Genomic DNA, 22,378 nt, shown 5'->3' on the forward strand with positions numbered 1-22,378 from the left:
ATAGTTCTGTAATACTCAGGATTGCTTTATGTTTATATATTGTATATATGCAATTAAATTCATGAAGAGATGCATCTCATCACTGTGAAAAAGAGTTGATCACATTTGTTACCTAAGCAACCTGAAAGCACAGAGGGATTGAAATATGATAGTCTGGGTCACAGCAAAAATGGGAAAATCTGGGAAGATACATCCAACATACAGATTAGAGAGCTACCATTTAGGGTGAAAATAACCCAAACCAACAGTAATTTTAGCTAACACATCTGAAACATCAAACAGAATATGTATTTTATACAGAGATAAATACACACATGAAATACAAATACATATTTTTATACGCACCTATTCGTAGACACATATTAACTATTATCTATTTTACAGCTGGTAGCCATAGTCTCAGTTTTGCACAAAGACATGGAAGAGTACACAAATGCCAACATGTATTTCATGTTACTGGGAAGCTCCATTCCCCTTTCAGCTAAGTAACCACGAAGCCTGGCTGCTTGAATGGATAAACCTGAATACTTCAACATCAGCTCATTTCCTGACTAGTCTAAAAGAAAGCAGTCTGATGGATGTTCAAACTCAGAACCACTATAAATTAAAGATGTAAATATAAGAACCACTATAAATTAAAGATGTAAATATATATATAATTTTTTCAGGTGCTAAATTACCAGTTTTTGGAGAAGCACTTCATAAGGTATTTCTGCCATCTTTGGAATTTATCTAAAATAGTATCAAGATTTTCATATCATTACATGCTGAGTTATTACAAAGGAATCTGCGTTCAAAGATTTAACTCCTACTAGTAATATCTTATAAAATGATAGAGGGCTCCAAAATATGTAATCATGTCCTGAAAAAACTCAGGACAGAGAATATGTTAGTTGATTAAAAACAATTAAATCAGTAAGCATTTGACATGCATAGCAATTCATTTCCAGGTGACATCCTTGCTGTAGGAAGATCTTTAGGGAGAAAGTCAGAGTTCCGTAATTCCACACAAAGCATCTCATATTCTGCTGCTCATCCTCACCCAGACGCCTCAACAGGAAGGCACTGTCAGCACAACATATGGATCCAGACTGAGCATTCTGCTAATCCTCAAGAGCTGTGAGACTATTTATGCTGCTCATCAAGACAGACATTTGAGCTATGCTGCACAGTCTTCCCTTCACTTCTCAAAAGAAAGCATAAAATGGTTTGTGACTCAAACAATGCATACTTTCTATACTTGGCTTTTAGTATGTAATTTTATTTTCCACAGAAAAAAGAAGTTTGTTACAAGAGAAAAATACTTACTATGTATACGTTATTTTGATAAAAAACTGTCCAAGACAACAAATGGGATAAAAGGAATTGGATTCCTTAGATTTGTTATTAAATAGCTGCACATAGGTAAGTCCATATGCCATACACACTACTGCTGAACGTCATTGTTAACAAATAAAGCACCACCAATAATTCTTCTGCATTACTGAAGTAACAAAGTTTGAAATTTTGAAAGGCATTAAACACCCACCTATTGCCCCATAATATAAATAGGTAACCTTAAACATCATTGAAAGGCAGAACTACAGACATCTAACTGTGCTGAAATCAAAACCATTGCCAGACTAATGACACATTTAAACATATCAGTGAGGTACAAGACAACTCAGAAGACCTTTAGGAATTGTTAGCTCTGCATTTGGCATAGTTGGAGTGCAGCAACAAAATGGTGACTTCTTTTTTTAGCTTTAGTGATGAAGTAGAAAAAAATTATTAAAATAATACACACTGCGTATCTTAGAATTCCCACCTTTCACCCTCCCTCTCACAGAAGTTAATTTTTAAAAAGAGTACTAAAGACATACAGATTTATGTTGAGGTATTATTTCACATGGAACATTGCTTGTGTTGGAATAAACTTAGTTTTTCTTTCATCTGGAACACCACAGTACTCCAGAGCCCACCTGCCCATCAGTATTTAGGAGACTTAAGACATTCAACAACCATTAGCGGTAACAGAAGCTATTTGTTCCATCTCCAAAACACAACAGTAAAACAGACACCTCTAAATGCAAATCCATCATATATGCACACCTCCCCCTCACATTCACACACACAGCCTACACTTTCTCCTGCTGGAGTTTTGGTTGAAGGACAGGTTATATGAAGTCAACAGCCATCATTAAGAAGTATGTCAGTGACACCTTGTAACCCCTACACCCTCGTCTCACAGCTCTTTTTCATGTGAATTGCATGGGAAAGCTCAAGATCACGAGATTTGGACATCTGCAGATGACGAGGTGAAAATAAGGTGGTAAGAACAAGACCTGGTCCCCAACCTTGGTTTTCAGTAAATAGTAATACCACCGGAGCAAATTATTTGAAGAATTTCCAATGCCTATTAAACCTTTTGGTTCTCTTTCTTCCATATTTGTGTATCTTCTCCTTAGTCTCTCCACCTCCCCCACCATGGAAATTGTATTTAAGATTGTGTTGTATTAAACTGTATTTCCATTTACTTTGAAAGAAATAAAACCAGTGGATTTTTGAATAATATGAACAGAAGTTTATGTTCAGAAATGTCTTTTTTTAGTCTCAAACATCTCCTGTCAAATCTATCAACTGAGTTCAAGTATGTGGTAATTCAGGAAGTGAAAGAGCATTTTTTAAAGATTAAGATAAAACTGGATGTTAGTTTAGCCATGGCTTGATTAAACTTTGATTCACGAGTCTAAGGGTAAGCCCCTAAAAATACTATACCAATTTATTCTTTCAAGGTAATTTTTTTGCATCTACTAAGATCAAGCATATCAGAAATTGGAAAGGCAAAGGAGGAAATAAGCCAGCAAAACAGCCCCAGTAATTGCTATGCCAATTCTCATTCTTCCCAGTGAGCAGCTGGCACACAACCCAGCTGCACCACTACAGCCTCGGAGGCTGGTGTGTTATGACACAACGGAAGCTCTTGAAATCAGAGGGACAGGAATTTAAAAAAAATCTTCACAAAAAGAAACACAAATTGAGGTTTTTGTTTGTTTAATAAAAGCTTGCAAGGCACATGTTTCAACTGAATTGCAACATATACAGCAAAGCAGATCAAAATTTGTAAAACTTTCCCCCCAGCCCTTTCAAGGAGTTAAACCTGTGACCTGGTTGAAAACCAAGCTAGGGTTGTGTGTACAAATCTGATGTAATTATGCCCTATGGTTGTCCTTCTAAAGGATATCATTGCATATCTGAGGGAATTTGTTGTTTATGTTTCACAGAAGCTGGAGATTAGACAGTATTTTTGCTAGTCCATAGTTGGATAAGAAATTAATTCACTTTCTTTGTAAGATATGATTATTTCAGTCACTCATTTTAATGATGCCTTTTTACAGGAACAACCACAATGTCCTCCCACAATAAAAGGCTCCTTCTGTTACTTAAGGCTGCTGTGCCAATGGTGCTGCAATACAATTTTCTTTAATATAAAAAGCAAGGTAAAATTTTTAAATGATTCTCTTAAAGTAGAATCAATTGAAGTATTAAAATTATATCTTAAAAACTATGACAAAACTAATAACAATAACTATGTCACAGTTGAAATTAAACTCAATGCATTCATTTGAACATGTATAAAGGCCAACGTGCTGCAAGGTAGTTTTCTTTAGATGTATGGATGGCCCCATTTGTGGTTTTCTTAGTAAGTGTGCTCTACATGTAGGTATTCACTCTGTTCTCTATGGTAACACAAACACACAGCACCACAGTAACACACAACAGGCAGTCAAGGACAGTTAAATATTGCATCTTGGCATGGCAGTCTAAGGCATGAAGCCGTAAGCTGTACAACTTCATCCACCCAAGTGCAGTTGTAACCCTGAAGTTTCCTACCTGGAATGCCTTATTGCTGTTATGAAATGATATTCATGAATTAGTAACTTCAAGAGAGTAAATGACTGACACACAGACATGTAATTCATTGACAGTGATGCAAAGAAACTTAAATTGTATAAGGAACTTTAAACTTACTTCCAAATATTACATCTATACCCATACTAGCATACACAGGGGAGGTTCCTGCAGGCCTGCCTTGGCTCAGATCAACACATGAGTTTCTGTTGCTATATGGCACTTGGGAGGTCTGTAACATCCCAGTGCAGTAAAACATGCAGGTGTGCACAAGCAAATAAATGCAGCCTGCACTCAAACAGACACACACACACTACCCTCAACTCAATGACTGTATGCCCAGAAAGGATATTTACTTATACCTTGTAATTCAGTTATACTGATAATAAATGTTTCTCTCAGTGACCACACCCTGTATATTTGATAAATTTATCTGAATATTGGTTTCAAATAAAATGCATAATTTAACATTTTGTCAAGACTCATAGGCATAAAAATATAACTGAAAGTAAAAAACAGATTACAGACATGTTGACTTTTACAACAATAAAGCTTTTTTCTTTTATATCACTCCAAAAGTGATAATAGATTTTAAAAAATCTCATCACTACCTGTCAGTGTAAAGTAAGGACGTGTATCTGCACAGAGCAGAGAAGAATTATGCATATACACCAACATGCTGCAGTTCCTAATAATTTCAGAGTTAAAACCTCTGATCTTGCATTTTAACAAGTGCAGTAAGGATCATTTTGCAGCTTTCATTCACAGATTTTTCAGTTGAAAGATCATCCTATTTTGACAAATCTTTCATCGAAGACATCTGGACTCCAAAGAATCATTCCCACATGCCTCATAGACTGATCTCCAGGCCAGGTGTTAACACGACTTTGTAACTACAGGTAACTCCTCAGGGGTGCACAACTTTTTCCACAACTTATGCTCTGTCTTTTTGTCCAGGTGCACCCACATTAAGCAAAGCTGCCATTACCTTTTATTGGATTTTCCATTCTCAACACCAGGATTAGGCCCAGAGTTGGAATTGAAGCATCATTCATTCTCTTGAAAGTATATCAGGCAGCAGCAAACAGGATGATCAGATAAGAAAAACAGTTGTAGAGGCAAAGGGGGTCATATAACAAAGACAGATTTTAGAGGGAAGCAAAACTGCAGAGTACTTTCCCAAATTTTCCAAGATCTCTGTGTAGCTGCATAATTGATACAAAAATAGCTATGAACAACTGTACCATCATTTATTGATGGTAGTGATTATAGTGTTTTAAACGACAGTTATGGCATTATCTTAATATAGCTATCTCATAAGAAGTTGAATGGAATGACTATCACCCATCCCTCCCCAAACACACACACCCCCACACCAGTGTGCACTCAGAGGGGGTGAAACCCAAGTGCAGAAGTCTCGGTAGCAAACCCAATTGTCCTGCTCCTTTTGCCTGAAAACAAGCACACTGTGGTATATACTGGCCCATTCTGTTGGCTGCTACAACACACACACACACACACACACACACACACACACACACACACACACACACACACACACTCTTAAATGTGGAAGAATCCTGAAGACAAGTTCTTTCCAAACTGAAGGTCTGACCTTGTCAGCTCCTACTGCTTGGTCTGAGTCCCAGCGCTTCCACCAGCATGTCTCTAAACAATGTAGAGATCAGTGCCTTCACCTATGGAAGTGTTGTTTAAATAAAATCTTCCTTATTTGATTTATACAAACAATATAGCTACACATAAAATGTATAAATGTTGTGTTCGATAAACGTAGAAATGTTTGCAGTGGAAGACAGGAAGAAATAAAACAGCAACAATAAAAAAAAACAAACTAAAAATCCAAACACTTACTTGAAAAGACTTAGGATACCAACTGCTTTCTGGCTAAAAACTAAAAGCTATATGATCTTAAATGAGCTCTTGAAGTAATTTTTCTGCATTTACTGAAGTCTGTGCACATCAACTCTAACGCTAAAGTTAGAAATGTCATTTACATTAAAATTAAGATGATTTGTAATGGGAAGAAAAATGTAAAAACATAGAAGACTGTCACATGTTGTAGAGACTGTGAAGTTGATAAATGTTCCCGTTTACTTCAAGGATGGTATCTGTATGTGTTGATCTGTAATTCCAAAGAATTCCAGTTTGGTAAAATAAAGCTGTTAGTGCACTGCATGTGTGCACATATATCTGAAAAAATAACTTCCTTGATCCAAAGGAACTTTTCCAACTAAAATTCATTCAGAATAAATCCTCAGAAGGAAGCTTGCATGCTTTTTCATGACTGGAAGGATATCACAGTGTTGATTCTATATACAAAGTAGGATCTATTCCAGTATACTCGAGTAAAATAATTCACATACGGAGAATAGTTCATTTTGATTTCATGACAAAATCGTCCATATTTGGAGTAGGCATAGTTGTCACCTTCCTCACAAACCACCTGTCAGAAAGAAGAAGATCCAATTAAAATGCTGAAGGTAAGTGGTTACAGAATGTACTTCTGTACATTTAATTTACTTCAGTATTCTGCAAATTTAATTTATGACAGACATTTGATTTCCATACTGTACAGTTCCAATAAGCTGAAAACACATTCCCCTATAATTTGTTTAACCAGCTAAAGTAGCCTTTGTGAATTAAGCCCTTTGCCAGGATAACAGACATTAAAACCAGTGTAGTTCATTCATATAATTAAGAACAACAGCAGTGGAAATCACCCCCACGCCCCATTTACCCAGCAGTTCAAACCTGACCCACACAGAGCACACCAGTGTGAGGGGAAGTCTCATCACCTTTTCCAAGTCAAGTAAGTTTGACATACCTAATAAAGACCTAAGACATGCACTTACTGCCCTATAAATTTGAACCAATTGACTTGGAAGCAAACTGCTTGTATGTTTGAGTATCTACTGTCTGATATTCCTGAAGAAACCCCTTCCTATTCCTTCTGATGGCACAAATTTACATGATTTTACAAAAAGGTGGTAGGACAAATTTATGAAGTAAAATCCATCAGTGGCTACAGTGATCATTCCCCTGTAACACTACAGTCCTTCAGCAACAGATGGCTGGAGAACACTTCTCTTTCCCTATCCCTAGCTCTATGCCCTCCACCAGTGTCAGAAACAAGATATATGTTGTTCTAGGACTGCAGGACATGGTACAAGTTAGAAAGGAATACGGATCTTAAACACATCAATTTGGAAAATACATCCATAGACCTGTAAACAGCCTAACAGCCTGTCCACTGTCTCACTCACTTTGGGAATAAGTAAATGCTGCAGTCTCTGAAAACATACACACTAGTTTGGACAGCCTTGATCATCTTTCCATAAGACTTTGACAATTTTTGTTAGCAAGGAAACTGAGAGGTTTTTTAAAGCTTCCTGAGACAACAGAGTATATCAACTTTCCAGAACAAACCATGACAATTTTCTTTAAAAATATACTTTTTTCCTGTTGGCCATTCCAATACTTTTTCTACAACTACTGTTTGAGCTTTCAAGCCAGTATGGATTCAGCCACAGACAGGAAGCATAAGTGATGCTCATTACTAGCCCGCCAACCTTTCTCTGGAAATACTGAAAAGTCAGTTGTCTGTGTATTTAAATATATATACCAGTTGTTTCATTACAGATTTAGATTACAGACATTCCACAGAACAGACTTTAACTGAAACTGTCAACATGAAGCTTCACCTTCTTAATCTCTCTGCTATAAATAGGATAACCCTTGTCACTTTTGACAATTCAAATTACAAGAATAGAAAATGACTGGGTTTGTGTACTGACAGCACTGAGAGTGGGATTTATCCAAGACAGGCTCCTTGGATTTGATTGGATTTGAAGTTTTTCCTCCCTTTGACAGGAATCATCATTGGAAGCAACAACTGCTCTGAAAAGTACTAGGAGGTGTTCCTCCCAGAGTTAGGAATTAGAAGGAAGAAACTCTTCCTGATACATGAATCAAACAAAAACTTAAAAACCTGACAGTAAAACTGCGCTGAAGTTCAGATTATCAGGCTTATGTGTGAGAAAGAAGCATGCAGGAAGTGTGGAGAGGAGAGACCTGCTGGGGTATGAGGGCATGGAATCCTCAAATTGTGGTAATTGCGCCAGAGGACATCCTAAGTGTGGAGTGGGAAGAGGAACTTACTCATGCAAACACAGATCTGAGAAGAAGCTGAGAGGTACATGCATTGATTATCAATGATGGAGGTGTTCATACACACAGGCTTTAGTTATGGTGCAGTATATTGGATAAAACAGGCAATAATCACAGCATATGTGACTTCAGCAGCAAGGCAAGGAAAGAAAAAGATTTCAGCAATGGCAAGGAAGTTAACAGAAAAATTGAGACAATATCCTTCAAGGACAAACTGGTCAGGAAACCTAGAAGTGAAAGTGACACCCGTTGCAGATTCCTGGGGAAAATATGGAGTAATCCCCTAATAACATACCACTCCTATAATTACCTTCTCAAAACAAAGCAGCTACAGGAATGAAATGCTATCATTACAAGGTCTTTTGAAATGTGTTTCATCAAAACTAGAACTTAAAAAATAATTAACACAGATGAACCACAAGGATTTTTTCCCCAAGAATGGAATATTAAAGTATATACAAGAAACTTATGTATCCTCCCCATTAAAGAAAACTAAAAAAATATGCAAACCAAGGATTCACTTGGTATAGATAATACAAACTAGACTGTAATGTCAACTTGATGCTTAAGTTCTTTCTTAATCAGGAAATCAACTAAATGAAGTTCACCTGTGATTGCCTAGAAAGAACTGGCAACTCTCTCTCCAGTTAACTTGAGAATGAGCAATGAAACCCTAAGTGAATCTAAGGCCATTCCTGCCTTTATAAAATCAAAATTTTTGCTGGATTCCCAGGAAGTAAATGAACAAATGGTAATGAGATTATAAATCCCATCTCATTCCCTACTTCAGCAGCAAGAGCAGCACTATCACATTCTGAACAGACAGAGCATGGCAATGACTGAAGCAGCATTCATAGTACAGTTTATTCAACCAAACTTTCCACCAGATGTGGTTTGAACAACTGCTGGGGTGCTAACCCACATGCAAGGCTGAATTGAATAGACCTGTCACATCATCAGTACCAAACAGGCTGTGCTGAACTAAATGGCAGGCTGGTCCTCATCCCAGTCAGAGTTTTAGAACTGAGTTTATCCATTCAATGATAGGCAGAAAACCAACACAGCAAGATACTCATGTATTAAGAGGGACTAGGGCAGCTACAAAATACTATTCAGTAAGATAACAAGTGTAAGGAACGGACAATCCAAAACTTATCACTTTTAAAATGTATGTCTTTGTCTACATGTCAATTACAATGAAAAAATAAGATAAGCATTACAAGAAGATTTCTTTCAAAATTAATTATTTATGCATACAAACATTCATTTTTCTCGCTGTTACTTACATGACCATTAGCAATATCCAATAGATCTTTAACTCTACATCCTCTTACAGGTCCCACTTCATTGCAAATTGAATCTTCAATAACCAGAAAACTGGCTTTGTAGGATGTGAGTATCTTATAAATATCCTCTGCTGATCTCTTTGAATAGATCTGATAAATCTATAAATTAAGAAAACATATTCATGCAATGCAAAAATCAGTGATAAATACTGGGACACACACACAGAATAATGAGTTATCTGTGATAACAGACTAAATGTACAGACCAAGCTATAAAATGTTTAGTTTTAAAACTCTTTAACACAGGTGGGATAATGGCCAGCTGATTGGGAAGTATTTGTCTCTGCTGGTGGCAAGTCCTCATCTTATATACTTTCAGTGGCCTGAAAAGTCTTTAGAAACACTATTTTGATATTTGTTTCTGTCCAGAGTGAAGCACTGATAATCTACTTGATACTCCCTTCCATGTCTTCTGGACTCCTATGTTCTCCTTCTTTCTAATACATTTGATTTTTTTTTCATTACATTTGGGTGAAGAGGAAGACAGTTCCTGAGAGATGCCACATTTATGGAATTGGATACTCACATTCTCATTTCTTTTCAGAAGATCATCATCATTATACAAAGGCAAGCTCGACACCATCCATCCAGTACAGAGCTTAATCACACCCATGAGCTGTGGGCTGCCTGCAAACACTGCAGCCACAGGAGCCTGTCGTCTGCAAAAGCAACACCAACACACCCATCTGAGTACAGGATGTGTGTCTCAAAACTATGTTCTTAACTTTATACATTTTGGGATCTTTTAAGGTGCTGTGGGATGAACTGAAGTACATGGAGGTATCATTGGGGGGTCTAATTAGAGCTGGTGTTAATGCTGCAGTGGCAGTAGTTTCCTTGTCAGGAAAAGCTCAGAACTGCAGAAATATGGAATTTGAAAGGAAGGCCTTCTGCTGGGGCAAGGACTGATGGCTGTTCTCCCCTCCTTGCAATCCATGGAGCACCATTCAGAGTGGTCCTGGAACGGACCCAAGTATTGCTTTTCTGAATGGTTGCTGACTTGGAGTGTAGGTAGAATGAGAAACAACATGATGTTATCTTGTATGGGAAGGATTTCTGATTATTTTCATTTGATCTCAAGAACATGTATTTCATAATCTATAAGAAAAAATGTCATCATACAGAATAATGTCTGCAGTAATTTACTGTCTCCAGGTTTGGTTTAATTTTCTGACTTTGTATTTCTGTATTAGTGAGAAAAAACAGTCATTGTCACACTTTATTACAGACTTTTGGCAACTTCTCTTGCAGGTAAGATTCAAAATAAATTCATACGATCAAAGAGAAAATTTTAAGAAAATATACTGTAGTTATGACATTGAATTAAAATTCCAATATGGATAGTTGAGTATATCATTAAGAAAAAACCAAACCTTCAATTTTTTAAAAAATATGAACAGCTGCTACAAGTAAGAGTAGTAAAATTGCTCTTAGCTGAGTGAATCTCAATGCAATTTGCCATGATTAATTACGTACCTCAAGACTAATATGGAGACTAACATAAAAGCCATGAGGTACTTGGCATTATTCCACTTGCTGCCTTGAAGAGCCACAGCAGTGACAAACAACATATAGGACCAGCAACAGCCAGAAGAAATTGGCTGGAACACTGTAATTACCAGCCTTGCCTTTTCTGAAGATGAACAGGTTGACATTAAAGACTACATAAAGACAGAAAGTAATACTCTAAAAAGACAGTTAAAGGTAAGTTATCTGAACACAAGTGATCTAATTTTCAGAGACGTACAGTTCTTAATGACAAAGTTCAAAGTTAGATTGAATGAGGCCAGAACGCAATTCTGAATCTTTTGGAGAGAGGAAAAATATATCTGTGAAAATAATTTTACTTGATATTAGCTATGTATATGCTTAGCATAAACTACAAACATAGCTCAGCTCTTGCCTGGCAAGATCAGTAAGAACTCTTCCAGCATCCTGGTCACAGGGAAAGTCTGAATCACACAAGCTTCTCTCCATGTATCTTGACAAAAATTTCTAAATCCTCACATTCAGGCATTCCACCGTACTGGTTCATGCATGTGAAACATCAGTGTTTCTGTCCCTTGCTGGCATTACAATCAACATGAATCCTCTAATCTAATGAAAAGTTAGCATGCAAAGAACCAAGCACCAAGATGTCCACCTTTATTTGGAAACCAGGTCTCACAGTGATATTAAATAGTATTTGCTTGTGTGTTTCAGGATCTTCTCTTGTAATCAATGATAAACTCCTGTTTCTTTTCATGGCAATAATACCAAACTTAAAAAACACATCTCCTGCCACAAAGATTGATAGAGGTATCTGCTGAGATAAAAATATGCTGACAACAAGCAGTAAAATAGAAATGTAGGACTTCGTGCTTACTTTATCCATGTCATGAGTTCTACTGTATCAGGATCATAGAATTCTTGCAGTTCTGTAAGCTCTGTCATTATCCTAGGGAAAAACTGATGGAAATGTTTTTGGTTATTTACGGTCAAAAAAAATATCTACAGAGCATCTCATCAAATTAAGGCCTTAAGTGATGGAACAGAAATGGGCTTCAACTGAGTTTTCCCTCCTGACTGGTAGTTTTGTTTGAATATTTTGCAAAACATAGTTTATATTTACACCTGACAGCAGGAGACCCTCTCCAAAATAAGTATGTTAAACACAAGTTCTCATCCCTCTCTCTTTTGTTAGAATGCTTATAATTAAAAAATAAATCAACAAATCAATATACACATCAACAAAATTCATCAATGTTAAGAGACATTAAATGCATCAAAACCATAGCTCAGGTTGGCATATGCGAATACATATTAATAATGGCACCGAACCAAGATGATAAATCTCTCATAGTAAACCTGCTTGAGCAGGAGGGATGGGACTGTTGTGAGTTGATGGAAAGATATTATGCAAGGAGAGAAGAAATTTCCTAGAAGGGCCCTGGAAATCTGCACCAGACTTCCTTCTGACTTCAATCACTGCAGTGAAGAAAAAGACACTATATTGTATGAAGTAGCAAATCTTAGTTTATGCTCTTGAGAAGTATTTTGGGAAAAGAGGGATTCTGTGAAGTGAAACAAAATGCCATCTATTTCAAGCCAGACCACATTGCAACCCTGCACCATGGCTTCCCTATCCTCTCAGGTTTGAGGGGTAAAAGAACAACAGGTCCTTTAAGGTGGGAGATCTGTCAGTCCTTGAGCCATTTGGAGCACTTATCCAAGAAAGGCATGGCTGGAAGCTGTCCAGCCACGAGGGGCTGGAGCATATACATGTATATGCTGGTGTAAACGCTAAGTGAGAACTACCTTATGTCAGCTCTTTTGGAAAATAAGGTTTACAGGTTGTGCCAGACTAAAGGGACAACTTACTTTGGGACAGCCACAGTGGACAGTTAGAAGTGGGAGCCGGCTTATACCTGAGGGGTTCCTACCTCCATTACCTGGATAACTCAGCTGTCAAGTGACAGCAGTCTCCAACCAGACATGTGAGGGTTGCACAAAAACTGCTGCCCTGTTTATGTCAGGGCTGAAAGCTGTAGCACTGCTATTATATGTACATCTGAACTTGTCCCAGAACAGACAGACAGAAAGAGGAACTGTCACCCCAAAGGAGAACATGCTCCACTCATCAAACATAGCCCTTGGAAAAACCTGGTTAGATGAAGGACTGTGGCAGACTGAGGCAGAAGGCAGCCAAACAGAGCGAAGCTCTCCTGTGCACTCAGCCATTTATAGCCATGGTAACAGCTTAGGAGTCTCGAGGCGTTTGCACTGTTCCACTACTACTACTATGGAAAGTGTTCAAGCTCAGGGATGAGTTATGACAACGTGAAGAGCAAACTGTTCACCACTGCTTAAAAGCAAAAGAGGGATCTGCAACAGATGAAGCCCTCTAGAGTCCAAACCCTCTCACTGCTTTCATTTCAACAATCTAAAAAGGTTATTTGGTCAACTAAACTGGTTTCCTCTCTTGTAGTAGATTTCTAATTCTATTAAGCAACTGTAGCATTTTTCAGGAGAATATCTATTGCTTCATCAAAAATGTGTAAAAAGTCAGATTACATTGCAACCAAATTTTCTATTTAAGATGGATGTTACAAAACATGTTCAAATACTGTTGTTCAATTCTATATTCGAATTCTTATAAAACTACTCAAAATAACTACTTAGAAGCTATGCCAGTATAACAGAGGGTTACACTTAATGGAATGTTTCCCATGTTTTTTGCACTCACAGAAGTTTGAAAAATAATTTCCAAACACTTTTCTCCCAGTCCATCTGTGACTTGCAATAAAGAACTAAGAATTTATTTTATACATGGAAACATCTGTAGATTTTCTTCCCTCTATTTTTGTACATACACACCTCTACACAGTCCTCTGCATGAAGGATTTAACTCCATTATAATTTGATGGGAACTCTTCAAACCGATTATTCCCATATGGCCTCCCATAATTTTATTTCATCTAAGCTCATGCCCTCTAACAAAAATCAAGAGTTGGGGCAACACAGTTTTCAATATTCTGAGTTTTTATTTAGCAGTATTTTGTTTGTTGTGTCAGTTTATACATACAAAGCATAATAGCTGAATATAATAAAGTCTTCATTTAAATTAAAAAACTTCTTTATTACAGCAAGTAATCATTAACAAATTAAATTGTCAAATACCTCATAGTGAAAAAAGTAAACAGTTTTGTTTTAAAACAAAACATACTTTCAGTGGATGACAGCTTCAATTTCACCATATATATTTCATTTCACCAAGTATATTTTATTACATTTGGTCATCATGGTGACTCATACTGTGCTTATATACAAAAAAAAAACCTTCACAAAGGTACTTTTCCTACCTCTTTCCACAAGCTGAATCCAATTATTGTGGGAACTGCCATACTCAGAATAAGAGCCTAGAAAGTACATGTTAGAAGAAATGGATTATGCACCACTTTCCAACCCTGAAGTGTCTGTTGATTCTACTGATACAGTAAGCAACATTTATGCCCGAAACCTTAGAGTAACAGCAGGTGAAATTTTGTGGGTTTTTACAGGCAAAAAACTCTGCAAACAAGAATTTGCGTAATTTAGCATAGAAGAATTCATTTGACCACAATAACTTTACCATCAATTTTAGGGATGTTAACTAGTACTCAAATAACAATGATGCAATGTGCATATGTAGGGAACAGAAGAAAAGTAAACACCTCACATTCAAATGCAATGAGAAAATCTGAGACAGGAAAAACCTCAAGCACTTCAAACTTCTGCTCCTGTTGATGCTTTTGTTCATATTAACAATATTGATATGCAAACCCCAGAAATCCATTTTTCAGCACATCATTGTTCCAGTTGATAAAATTTTTGCTTTGCTTGGTTCAGGGAACATTCAGTAAGGAATGCACAAAAGGCATTCCCCTGACAATAAGCTACTAACAACTACACTGTGTTATTAGCAGAAAAGCAGGTCTATATAACAGAGCACATAAGGTACATAAAAGAATGTGCTTACCACGTACATGAACATATTGGTACTCCTTGACTGAAAGAACTCTGTCAATGTATCTGATACAATAGTGTACAGCATTTACAGAAGTGCCATAATGAACCTCTAAGTATAATTCATTTATTCCTATAAGGTTTTTTAATTTAAGGCAAATAATGGCCTATCCTTATTTTATTAAAAAACCTAACACACAAAGCTGCTAAAAATCACACAAAGCAGCTCCTGTTATACTGAGCATAAAGCCAGGGTTGGAAGAGGGGGAGTCATTTGCACTGTAACATGAGCTCATCTCCAGTCACACCACTTCTCTGCAATGGCCACAGGTGAACAAATCTTATGCAAAGTAATTCCACTTACCATTTCTAATGAAGCAGTTTTACTCTCAGCAAGTAAATACACCTTACTACCACCTTTTAAGACTAATTTCTTAGTGAAACAAGGCTTATATCTATGCTTGCCTGCACACCTGTGCTTTTTTTCATGCATTCCTTCTAAAAAGTGGGTGACCTTGGCCAATCTCAACTAGGTATGACAGAGAGATTGAGGTCTCAAAGATTTATTACAAGAAATTAAAGAGATGATGACAGCTCTGCTTCTTGTGGGAAAGGCTGCAACTTATCACCAGGTACCAGACAACATGTGCAAGAGTGATATTAAGAATGAAAGACACAGAAAAAGCAACGTAAGAGACCCACTGCTCACAGAATAACCTGTCCTTTTAATGGATTCTTCTATAGATCTTAGGTAATTGTTTGCAAAGTTATATGCTTGCCAGCTGTATTTCCCAAGACATTGGCAACAGCAACTCACCAGCAGTATCGGGTGCACAGCTTTCAGTCGAAGCCACTTGAAAAGTGTCATCCAAAGTTCAGGAGAGCACACCCCAAATGCAGCAAGCATGCAAACATAAGGTGTCCATAGATATTTCATTCTGAAAAACACTGCAACAACTTAGTTGGGACTCTGTGCAAGCCTCTGTACCCAAGCTATTTATAAAAGCATTCAGATCTTTTGCACATGTCTAACACAGTCTGGATGTTCAAGCAATCTGAGGTCAACTTTGATGGCACTGAAGGGTAAACCAAGGAAATCTCTAGGAGAAGAGCAGGTGCCTGCTTATTTGCTGCAAGATGAGGAGCAAGATCCAAGGTAAAAGATGACAAAATCCTTCACAGAGTTCAGGGAAGGATGAAAGAAAAACAAAGCGAGTAGTAAAGTCACTTGGCCGTTGTAGTTTTCCAGCCAAGGAAGGATAAAAAACATCTATTCGGCAAAGTTGTACAGACAATCTACTATGAGAGGGTTCCTGAAGAAAGGAAAGGAAAATATTTAATAAACAATTGATGACTTGCTGGTGTTCTCTGCCACTTAAGGGCAGGCAAGTCAACTTAACTACATGATAACACAACAGTCTGCTCACTTTAAGAATTCGTGAATATTTATATTTTAAGATGATGAGCATAATACAAACACAAGCCTGACACCTTCAAGCCAATTCAGTTGACAGACAAGATTAGAACAATAATGTCTTCCAAACATCAATTTCTGTAGCTTTAAGAACTTTAAGCTTTTCTATTGCTTTAAGATGTCAAGCAAAGGTATACTTTGTGGTAGCCTACACACAAGAAGATGGATAAGAAATCTTCTACATCCCAGTATTCCAGCACTACTTTGTTCATCAAAACACTGCAGAGGATCTTCCTGAATACAGCATTAAATAATTATAGCACAGTTCTACAGTTAAATACCATAAATAAAGTGATCAATTTCTTGGATTTTGGCTGCATTCAAGCTTGGAACACATGTTAAAGAGACTAAGCACAATTGTTCATGTAACTATTGAATTTATAAACAAAATTATCTTTGATTGCTCCCCCACAAACTAGTACCACTATATGCCAAAATTATTTCTGAAAAGGGGGTAAATTTCAAAGGAGTGAATGGTGTATCATGTCCAGTTAGGAACTCTGCTTTCAAGAGAGATACATCAAAATCAGACTTACCCTTCCAAACACATCGCTAGACAACCAAGCAAAATTGTGTGAATTACATGATAAACTATTTCTGGCCTCTCTCCAATCCGACCATCCTCAAGTTTAACTGTCTCTTTCAGTGGTTCACCACTGCAGTTGGAGAAAATAAGACACCACTTAATTCAGACATTATCTCAGGCAAAGGTGCCAATAAAGATACTTTCAAGTCATCAGTACACTGAGATCATACCATGTCATATCATACAATAGTGTTGCACTGTTTACTTGTTTTACATACTTGATCAATGATCTATCAGCACCCACTGCTCCTTGTTTTAGACTGCAACCTCTCTGGAGCAATGGCTGGAAATTAATACAGTGGGATCACTGGCTATGAACATAAATCCTACTTTAAGGTAATTCAGCACCAAGAGACAGTCTAATTTAAGAGCATGAACACTTTGCAAACATTTAGATGAAGCACCCTGAACATGCATTTTAAGTTTCTTCTTATCATTACCTTGGTGAAGAATTATGGAATCTGTAGGATAATCGTGTATGGAATGTGAATACTATTTTATGACAAAGTAAGATAATGGAAGTAGGTTTGAGTCACGTATTATAAATTCTAGTAATATATTATGAATAAAAATCATAACCAAAATTTTAAAACAAATGTTTTTTCTACAAATAAGATAACAAAGCACAAAATAGATACCATTTTTTTCCTACCATGATGTGATTTCAGGTTACAAATTTATAATAAGCTTCATGACAGATGGAAAAAATATTTTGAGATTAATAACTGATTCAAAATTTTAAAAAAATGCGGGAGGTTTACATTAAGCTTTTCTTTAAAAAGGTGTTGGACATAGTGTAGTCACTGTTCATTATAAAGAATAAATAACTATTACAATCACTAGCAAACAATCAGAAGTTTGCTTCATTGTTTTGAATATACTATCACACATCCAACCTTACATTTTCATTTATAGCAGCATAATTTCTATCTATTAGAAATCTTCATTCTTGAAATAAACCTATTGATTTTGCTGCATACAAGTGAGAAATTTGTTTTAATACCTGGGCAGTTACACCATTCATCTTCTACCAGGAAAAGATAATTTCCCAGCCATTGAGATTCCAAAACAAGGTATGCTAGGATCTACAGTTGCTACTCTTAGTGTGTAAGCAGACAGCTCCACTACCCCTTCTCTCGAGGGAACTGTGAATCACTGTGAAACTAAAAGTAATTGTGACAGTTTTACTTCAGTTCCAAGCAGCAAAGGCTGATGGACCTTATCACAGTAAACTAGCATTTTAAAAAACAGACAGTGAAGCCTCAGAAATCCAAAATCCTCTCAACTCCACCCATCTCATCTTTCTTGAAAAAAACCAACAAAAAAACAAAAAACCCAAATCCAAAAGAGAAAAACAAATTCTAGCAACAATCAGGTAACTTTACTGTTAGAAGGATAATACAGATATAATTTCTTTCTCTCTGACATAAGTGTATCACAAAACATTAGCCAGAGCTCTGCAGGAACTGCACCCAATGACAACTCCCTGTCCTGACAGGAGGGATGCTCAAGAAGCTCTTCACTAAAGGACTTTTCTATAGGAAGCTCTGGTGGGCTTTCCCACTGCTGCTTACCCTGACAAACTCAATGGTACAACAAATTTTGGAGCAACACACGTGATGACCATTCCCTTACACATCCATGAACCATTTATTTTTAACTTATTTTTTAGTATAAATAAGTTACTTACCAAATTCTCCTAAAAATGACCTGAGTTACAGAAAAAAGGCAAATAATTAATACTAAAATATAAAAAGGCAACAGTGATGACTGTGTTAGTCGCAAAAAAAAGTCTTGGGAAGGTGCCTGAAGAGATTCTTGACAAAGGAGCCAATTCATTGTAAAATTCCTAGTAAGGCAAAAACATCCCATTAAAGACAATAACAATACCCAATAGATTAGAAATAAAAATACCCCAGCACACAAGGAATCTCAGTTTAACATAGTCATGTCATAGGAAATTATTTTATATTCATCTTTGGAAAGCTATCTTTGTATAATTTGAAACTGCTTTGCAAGTACTGTTTAGAGTAACTGTTAAAAGCCTGTCTTCCCAAAAAGTATCTGGGATGTGAAGAGACCAGGCTACAACTCCTTTATACCACAAAAGCCCAACCTCCCATATAACCCCATTAGGTAGACCACAAAGCACTTTGTTGTCACAGTGGATTAAGATTTTAGAGATATTGATGCAAGAAGGTATGCTTGTCCTCATTTCAAACAAAGAGATGAAGAAGGGAAAGTGGTCATCTGAGATCAAAAAGAAGCCTGAGGCACTGCCAAGAATAGAATCCTTAATGCTGAAATTCTAGTTCTGTAGCTGAACCCACATGATCATTCTTCTTTCTCCATTAAGGAGCAGGAAGATTATATACTCTGCCAAGAAGCATTATCAGTGTGTATTTTCAACTGGCACTAGTGCAGCATGTGGTGCTGTGAATGCATTCCTGTCTTACTTTGTTTAGCTTTTCTCCCTGTTTAATTTGTATTTCACCCCAAGGGAAGACTAGAGGACTGAACCACTTTCAATTAGATGTAATCAATTTAAAGATTAACAGCCTGGGCATGTCCAAACTGGCCTTAAAAGACAGATTTTCAAGTTCTTGTGCAGCAAATCATAATTTCCACCCACAGTTACACAGTGTTCTAGGTGTAATTGCACCCAGTTTGTCTCAGTCTCTGCCTTCATCACAGAGTTTGACAGCTTGAAAAGTGACATATAGCAAGTCCATAGGGGGAAAAAAACAGAAAATCTGTAATACCTGGTAGCTGAATAAACTGAAATTCTGACCAGGAGTTCCTTCTTTTCTTGCAAAATACTTAAGAATGGGTGTGTGGGTGTGTATTAAATCAAGCACCTTAGTCAATGTCACTCCATCTTGTCTTCCAAAAAATCCCCAACAATTTCATTTGTGTGATGTACTTTTTCACTTCTTCCCCTGAAAGGCTGTGAAGCAGTTTTGTAACAGAGATGCAGCTTCCAGGTCAGAGTTCCAGTTCCTACACAGAACTGCAAGTTGTGGCATGGGTCCAGGAGGTGTCTCAGTCCTTACTAACACTCAACTGGAAGTTTTCCAGAAAACCTGTCCCCATGAACCATGTTCTTGTAGACCATATTCAACTCTATTACAGATGGTACAAATTTTTCTTAGAGTCACAATTCCCTCTGACTTCTAAGGTGTCCCTTGTCATAATTTCTTCCAAAACATACAGGGGGGTTTTGGGGGTATCCCACAACCCAGGCCTGTTTGGAGATAGTACTGGTAGTTCATGAACTCTTTTCAGAGCCTTTTCTTTTCCAGGCTATAAAAAGCCACTACTGCCACCTTTACCCTATTACCTTTGATTTCAAGTCTTATTAGAAACACTAGACAGGGTACAGAAAGTTTTCACTCTTCACCATCACAAGAGAAGAAAAATCCATGAAATCCTTTCACCCTGAGGCATGAAAAATACTGAGATGCCTCAGAAATCTCAAAATCCTAAGTAAATTCTGTATATGCTTATTTTTTAATTAAGTATTAAGATCAGGCAACAAATAGAAACTGTTTTCCTAGCTCCTCTATAAAATTCTCACAAGTCACTGAAATTTTACATTACTCAGAGCAGCTTCAGAAGTTTGGATATTTTGGGAGGTGTAAAGAGTTAAAAAAAAACTTACTTAGTTGTGTTTAAGCCAAGTTTTACTTCAATGAACTTCAGCAAATGCTCATTTTCTTTATGAGGAACAAACATCTGAAAATTAATTTAGAAGAGAAATCATAAGAAATGCTTGGAAGCAGCTTTTATATAGTCATTCAGATTACAAAATGTCAGGAAACAATCAACTGTGTGATTTAAAGAGTATATCTATACTATATTTCAACCCAAAAGATAAAAAAAACCCCACTGTTTAGTTGCTCAACTTTTTATACAGATAAAAAATTAATTTGTTTTAAGTACTCCTATTTGCTAAGAATTAGTCTATGAACTATCACATCAATAAGATAAGAAACATTTCAAAAGATTTTTTCAAGATACACCTGCAACATTTAGATCCTGACAACTAAAATCACTTTTTACAGAGGAATCTTACCTTTAGTAAGAAGTTTAGTGTCACTGCAACTGTAAGTACCAAATAAATGTACATTATTTTCAGCAATCTTGACATAAATGTACCTTTTTTCATATTCATCTGCAAAAATATTTTAAGAATGCTGTATCATTTGGAGTTCAGTTTGAATTTCCAAACTACACTTAGAGGAGGCTCTAGTTACCTGAAGGCATTTAGAGAGCATTAAAGCTGCTACTAGACTGAGTAATGGTGACACCAGTAAGGCTGAATTTTCAAACTGCAGAAGGTACCCCAAGAAGAGAGAAAACAGGTAGATTTTGTATACTTCGTGCACCTGTTGAAGAAAAGAAATAAACCACAATAAAATAAAACTACAGTGGATATACATCTTGCTTTTCAGAGCAGTAACTCATTTCTCTGTTAATCAGGGGACTAATGGGTCTCAATCCTCCAACTCAAGAGTCCACAGGGTACCATCTGGCTCTGGAAACTATTTCATATCTAAACCATCCTGGTCAGCCTCATTAACTAATGCACAACTACTTCACAAGAACTCCGTGAAAATGTCAGAAGCAGGAGTATTTCACAGTGTCTCTGCATTCTGTAACACCTCACTGTAATGCAGAATGGAGCAGTAACCATAATGCACCAGTTGGAACCCTAAATTGTGTGACAGAGCTGACTACTACACACGGGTGCTTTCCTTGCCATCAAAATAACTTGCTCATTAACCTGTCTCAGGAAACTCAGACTGTTACCAATACTGTCTGTTATTTACTATTTGATAAGCAGATCTCATAAACCCTGCCACTTGATTCTTCAGACTTTTTCCAAAACACCCATATTCTCCCTTATATACCCTGCTTTGAACCACAATAGATCCAACATTTCCCAGTGCTGAGGAACAGGGAAAAAAAAGCAACTGAAAGAAGAGATGATGAATTAGAATTGCGTGCAGCTCGATATCTAATAAAACTAGGAGGCACACACGTACAAAGAGCATATGTACCTGTTGCATTTTATTCTGCAACAGGCAGAATAAAAATGCCTTATTGTTGCAGCATTTCTAAGAACTATTTTGTAGAATAAATTGAAATACTTTCTCATATTGAAAAGTCAATTGGGCTTCAGTAACTGTCTAGTCTACTTAGTGGCTAAATCAGTGCAGGGTGGGTCATTCTGGGTGACAATGAGCCCTTCAACTGCGCAGACCAGTTTGTTTGGTCTGCCCCACCCTGTCAGGAATAGGGGAAGGAAAAGAAGAGGCAGCTAAGCCAAAACAGAGCATCATTCATCACTCTTTTAGCTCTTCAAGGATGTTTCAGGTCTCAGAAGTTTTGCTTAGCTTCTATTCT

General features: G+C 36.9%; 1 protein-coding gene across 1 annotated transcript in view; it reads right to left on the reverse strand.

The window, feature by feature from the left end:
* Positions 1-3,016: 3,016 nt before the first annotated feature.
* The window catches only part of DPY19L4 (dpy-19 like 4), a 31,713-nt gene continuing 12,351 nt past the window's right edge, over positions 3,017-22,378 (reverse strand). Inside the window, exons 9-19 of the mRNA XM_071554152.1 lie at positions 21,226-21,357; positions 21,045-21,143; positions 20,631-20,704; positions 18,660-18,818; positions 16,920-17,039; positions 15,727-15,847; positions 14,267-14,323; positions 11,791-11,873; positions 9,952-10,084; positions 9,366-9,524; positions 3,017-6,355 (exon numbers count right to left, since the gene is read on the reverse strand). Coding sequence (XP_071410253.1) covers positions 6,191-6,355; positions 9,366-9,524; positions 9,952-10,084; positions 11,791-11,873; positions 14,267-14,323; positions 15,727-15,847; positions 16,920-17,039; positions 18,660-18,818; positions 20,631-20,704; positions 21,045-21,143; positions 21,226-21,357 — 1,302 coding nt within the window. The 3' untranslated portion in view covers positions 3,017-6,190. The remainder of the gene's footprint in view (positions 6,356-9,365; positions 9,525-9,951; positions 10,085-11,790; positions 11,874-14,266; positions 14,324-15,726; positions 15,848-16,919; positions 17,040-18,659; positions 18,819-20,630; positions 20,705-21,044; positions 21,144-21,225; positions 21,358-22,378) is intronic.

This window comes from Pithys albifrons, chromosome 4, assembly GCF_047495875.1.
Source record: "Pithys albifrons albifrons isolate INPA30051 chromosome 4, PitAlb_v1, whole genome shotgun sequence".
NCBI lineage: Eukaryota > Metazoa > Chordata > Aves > Passeriformes > Thamnophilidae > Pithys > Pithys albifrons.